We start from the raw sequence: 5,261 nt of genomic DNA on the forward strand, positions 1-5,261 counted from the left end.
CTTTACTTACATTCTTGTATTGGTCTATTTCTAACCTTTTATTCTTTAACTCTTCATTTGCAAGTTTTTGTTAAATTAATACCATGCCAGCCAAAACCATTTCCGTTGTTCCATTTCCGTTGCACCATTTCCGTGTGCGATTTCCGTTGAATTTGCCAATTTACTCCCAACCAACCAACCCCCACTAAAGAAGTTTCACTTCAAAAAGATTTTATTAATTTATCAATATAATACCAAATTTCAATTAACGTTATGAACGTCGTTTGTTTGCAATCTGATGTACTAGTATATTTGTTCGAAACAAATTTCTAAATGCTTCTACTCTAATTTAAAGGTGCTCAAAATAGTAATTAATATTCATAGACAACACGTACGCGTGTGCATATGCAAAAAATTTGTTTGTTTTTTTTTCGCCAGTTATTTCCATGCCCTCTCATTCATTCATTCATTCATCTTCATTATAACGGCCAACAAGGAGTAAGCTCCCTTACAGGTCGAAACGAACGTATCCAAATGAATGCGTACAATGCCACCAGCCATTGCCGTGTGTTGCTTCAGCGAACGCTCACAGAAGAGTATCATATGTTTGCGAAATTTCTGTGTCTGCTCCACCCAATTGCTCGAATACATTTCGATGTGTAACTTCTCGAAAAGTAATTGAAAGTCAGTGCCATAGTAGCAGGTGGGAAATATTTGCAATGGCATCGAAAGGAAATATGTAAAATAATATAAACGGTCGAATGGTGCATCGACGAAAAAGAACAATGCAGCCATGGCCAGACAGATGTTGAATGCTGTAACTGTGAATTGCAGAAACATCGGCAGCGAGATGATATTTTGAATAACATTCAGCATGCTGGAAATGAAAAGTGAAAAAGTTTGAATTGAATTAAGAGTAACAAGAGCAAACAAGAACAAAATATTTAAAGCCACTATTAAACTATGAAATGTTGGATCAAGCATCAATATTTAAGCATATTTTCTTTAATAAAATCAACGAAATCTACTCCGCAACTTTTTAGGTATTTGCTGTGAAGTCAATGCTTATCTTTTTCTCTTAAATAACTTTTTTTTATTCATAGGAGGGAGCTGGGCATCTAGTTACCGCGACCAAAAGCGATCTATTGTAGCAAAATCTATATTTCTAACGTATTCCCAAAATTGGTCAAAATATTGGAAGATTAGATCTAACGATGTAAACTTGCATTGCGGTTGAGTTCCAGGCGAGGATGGACAAATGGAGTTGGGTTAGGCCTATAACGTGAAGTAACCAGTCAGCAGTCCAAAAAGTTGTCTGCTGTCCCGTCTGCTCAGCGAGAGCAAAAAACTAGATAGACGTTCTGAGATTGAAGGCAAAATGAATTTTGCCCACCTGCATCCACTCGATGGCTCAAAGTCATTTCTGAGCGAAGTATCCACCCAGTTTCTGATGGTGCTTTCGATGGCCAAAGTGGGGAGTGCTATAACTGGTTGTGGATCGAGGAATGCCTTGTCTAAGGCAACTGTGGCCAAAGGGTCAGATGTCTCATTACAAGGTACTCCGGAGTGACCTGACAATGTGAATTTAGATAGAGGGCTAGCCAATGTCTTAAGTGCAGCTTGGCTGTCTCTGGAGACACGTAAACTCCTCCGTCCATGACTTTGAGGATTGCAATTACCTCATCCTGGAAATCGAAGCATATGCCCCAAAGAGAGAAGTGGAACTTATCCCCTATTCACTTCGAAAAAGACCCCAAATATTGAGCCAGAGTCAATTTTGGAGCCATTAGAGAAGATTCGTCAGTGCTGGAATTAAACCAGCATTCAGCCTCAGAGAACTCAGCTTTATAGAATCACTGCAAAAAGGTAATGGTGGCGTACTATCCTGATACAAGTGCCCAAATATCTGCCGCCGCCAATTTCCGCATCGCCCCACTCAGGGTCAGTTTTTCAGTGCCAGTTTAAACTTAGATTATGTAAACTGAGTTTAAATTGATCAGCTGGCTGACATTTGATTAGCTGATCTTAGCTTAAACCAGCCAGATCGGGTGTTTAAACTGAGTTTAATCTACGGCCGCGCACTGAAAAACTGGCCCTCAGTGTTGTACCAACATCCGTTTCTAGTCTGCAGATGGCCTTTTAGGCTTCAAGACAATCAATACACCAGATATGGTTATCTTTTCAACGCGTTTGTCATTCTTTGTCCTACTAAAGCTAAAAAAGGCTTCGTAGTTGTATATGAAGCTATACCTCACAGACAGGGATCCACGAAGCTTATGCACAGACCTTCAATCTATGACGTTGACAATGGATGGATGTAGATCTTGAAGCGCCTCGAAAGCTGCCTTTGACATATAAATTAGAAAAAGTGTCATCTAATAGCAGTCGCTCCTCGGAAGGCAATGGTTAAAATCTTTTTACTAAAACCATTTTCCGCTCGTAAGCGGCATAAAATTGTAAGTGCATTTTCCTTAAAACATTAAGACGAACATCAAAACTTGGAATAGAAGCGCAGCCAAACATTTAACAAAGGTGTAAGTGCCAAAATAACGTTATTAAGTATTATATTATTTCGTTGAAGAAATGGGTTTAGCAGCTTGTCTCCTTCCTCTGCCTTTTCCTGAAGAAAATACCTATTCTACTATAATCTCCTTAGGCTTGACGTTCAACCCATTCTGACTGCACCATTTAATGATGCAATGATGCAATCTGCAGAGGTTGTAATGTCCTGTCTTCAAGCATACGAATGATTAGACTGGCAGCATTACTGAAATACTGAATACTGAAAGCCTTGTCACTCAGAAGGCAGAGTAATTCGCTTTCTACGAGAGACCACAATAGAGGATAGATCCTGCCTTCTTCATTACCGAAAAACTGACTCTTTCCGTTCGAAGAGTTCAAGTTATGGTTTTAGATTTAAGGACGCTTACTATCCAGCGTAGGAATGTCAATTCTCTTACGTCTATGTCTATGCTATGTCTACTATAGGTAGATCCGTATAGTAAAAACCATTTACGTCCAGTAGGGAACCAATGGTCATATCTGTGCTTTCTTTGGAAACTAAATTTTTTTTAATTGCTTAACTACGAACCTTGGCCTTAGCTTTTGATAGAAATTATCTTAGGCTGGTAGGTGCTAAAGCGATAGCCTACCAGTTTGACAATTTTGAATTGCCAAAGCCAAAAATAAAACACAATTAATTTCTTTTCTTACAAATGTCGACTGTCGCGTTGCCTCAAAACTGCCGGTTCTGGTTATGAGATCGCAGGTTGGAGTCCGCTTGGAGATGGTTAAATTTTAAAAATTAAATCAATGATGCTAATATAATTATTTCAATTTAAATATAACTAACAAATTTGAAATTCTAAGTTCATTCATAAAACATACATAAATATGGGAAGAAATAGTTGTGCCATAAAATTTTTTTTTTTAATTTAAAATTTTTTTTAATTAAGTTTAAATATTACAATAAAAACCCTAAATACGTAGAAAAAATAAATTTAAAAATATAAATTGATTAAAAAATTAAATAAAATAAAAATTTCGCCTGCGCCAGGACTCGAACCGTATGATTTCCTCTCTACTTTGTAGATGTACCGTCACTTTCTGTTATGTTAGAGGTAAAGATCACTATGAATAGCATACTTCCAAAAGCGTTATTAGAAAGGTAAGGCCAATAGCTGTTACATGAAAAACTTTGAGCGCTTTGAGCGACCTCTCAATAGTTTTTGAATTCAAAATAAAAAATAGGGGTATACTTTTTTTTAATATAGAACAATCCTAGGGGGTGAGAGCATTACAATTCCGACTTTACTGTTTTTGGACCATCCTAATGTGCACATGTGTATGTATGTATGTATAAGTGTTAAACATATTAGTTGCATCAATTCACCTGAAACCACATTCCCAATAAAGAAACTCACCTGTAAAGCTGCTCCTGATCTTTGATGCAACGCAACAATTCCTCTTCATTCTCATCCAAACTCCGATTTGCGTAGCCAATTTGTGAAACTCTAATGCCCAGCAATTTGATATGCGCCGACAGCAGCACCAATGTCATAGTCGGGAAGCAATCGTTTACGAAATTTTGCAGCAACTGAAAGGAGATGCCAACAATTTGATATAAATGCGCCGCATAGAACTTTAAATCGGATGCACGCCAATCGAACGGAAACCATGCCGGATACAACAAATTATGCTCATTACGAAAAATAAACCTCAACTCTGCCGTCACACCGACTAGTGTGTAAATGCTGAGGAACCCGACGGTAATGCGGCGTATTTCCTTACGCAACTGCGCAAGGTAGCGACGTTCACGTGAGCTGTTGACACGTTCATCCAGTGCTGCCATTATGGCTTCCAATTCACGTATACGCTCCATTTTCGTAGCGTAAATGATGAATTTCATGCTGCAGGCCACACAGGTGACACATACCGCAAGATTCTGGATGTTGGCTGAGGCATTGGTGTTACTGAAGAGAGCCAAGGCAAGATGCAGCGGATAACAGAAGGTGACAAGCAGATGCAGCAGAACTGAATAGCCAAAATAATAGGCATTCGAGGTGGGTGCGATAATGCCGAGAACTTTGAAGCACGTCCAGTGAAGTTTGAAAAATGAGCGGGTATCAAGCGCAGCTGGTAAAGGCAGCGCTAATGGCGACGGCAACGGCGAGTGCGCTGACATTTTACGTAGACACGAAGCGATTGGAAAGCGTTTGTTGTTTTGTGGATTTTCGCGGAACTGCTGGTGTTTTATATGCGGAAATGTGTGTGGTAAAATTCTTGAAAAACAAACGGGTATGAGTGGAGAGTTGTTAAATGTTGGCGTAAAGGTGCCGATGCAAAGTGTGTCATTTATTTAATTTTGTTATTATAAATTCTGCTGGTCATGTGTGTTTTCACATGCCACATTTTTTTAATTTTTGATAATTGATTTTAAATGCTTTGAATTGCTTTAGTGGTTTAATGTGTGCAATCACTTCTCGCTTTTACTGAAGGCAGTGCAAAAAAGATTGTCTTGGTTTTTTTAAAGTACTTAGTCGCAAATGGCTTATTGGAATCTTAGCAAACTGGAACCAACAACAAATTACTTGCTGGAGCCAGGGAAGGGCAAGTAAGAATGTTGATGTGGATACCTGGCCAAAGCGACATTATATAGGGTGACAAGAGCTTCTCACTTAGGAGGGCATTTCTGTCCTACTGTGCTCTGAAGCTATGAGAACGCCTCGAAATGTCCTCGTTTTTCTTAAAAAGGTAAAAAATCTACCCTTTTTAACGGATTT

General features: G+C 38.8%; 1 protein-coding gene across 1 annotated transcript; it reads right to left on the reverse strand.

Moving 5' to 3' along the window:
* Positions 1–239: 239 nt before the first annotated feature.
* LOC118743855 (odorant receptor 59a-like) lies at positions 240–4,663 on the reverse strand. The gene is made up of 2 exons (XM_036476619.1): positions 3,903–4,663; positions 240–856 (listed from the first exon to the last, which is right to left on the reverse strand). Exons 1-2 carry the CDS (start codon positions 4,661–4,663, stop codon positions 442–444), a joined length of 1,176 nt encoding a protein of 391 aa, XP_036332512.1. The 3' UTR covers positions 240–441.
* Positions 4,664–5,261: the final 598 nt, after the last annotated feature.

The sequence above is a fragment of the Rhagoletis pomonella genome, unplaced genomic scaffold (genome assembly GCF_013731165.1).
Source record: "Rhagoletis pomonella isolate Grant_MI unplaced genomic scaffold, Rhpom_1.0 Rhpom_scaffold_00007, whole genome shotgun sequence".
Lineage (NCBI taxonomy): Eukaryota > Metazoa > Arthropoda > Insecta > Diptera > Tephritidae > Rhagoletis > Rhagoletis pomonella.

Coding starts and splice junctions, on each gene's coding strand:
- LOC118743855 (XM_036476619.1), bottom strand. CDS start 4,663: ATGTCAGCGCACTCGCCGTTGCCGTCGCCATTAGCGCTGCCTTTACCA. Junction 857..3,902: donor GATCAGGAGCAGCTTTACAG/GTGAGTTTCTTT, acceptor TTTCATTTCCAG/CATGCTGAATGTTATTCAAA.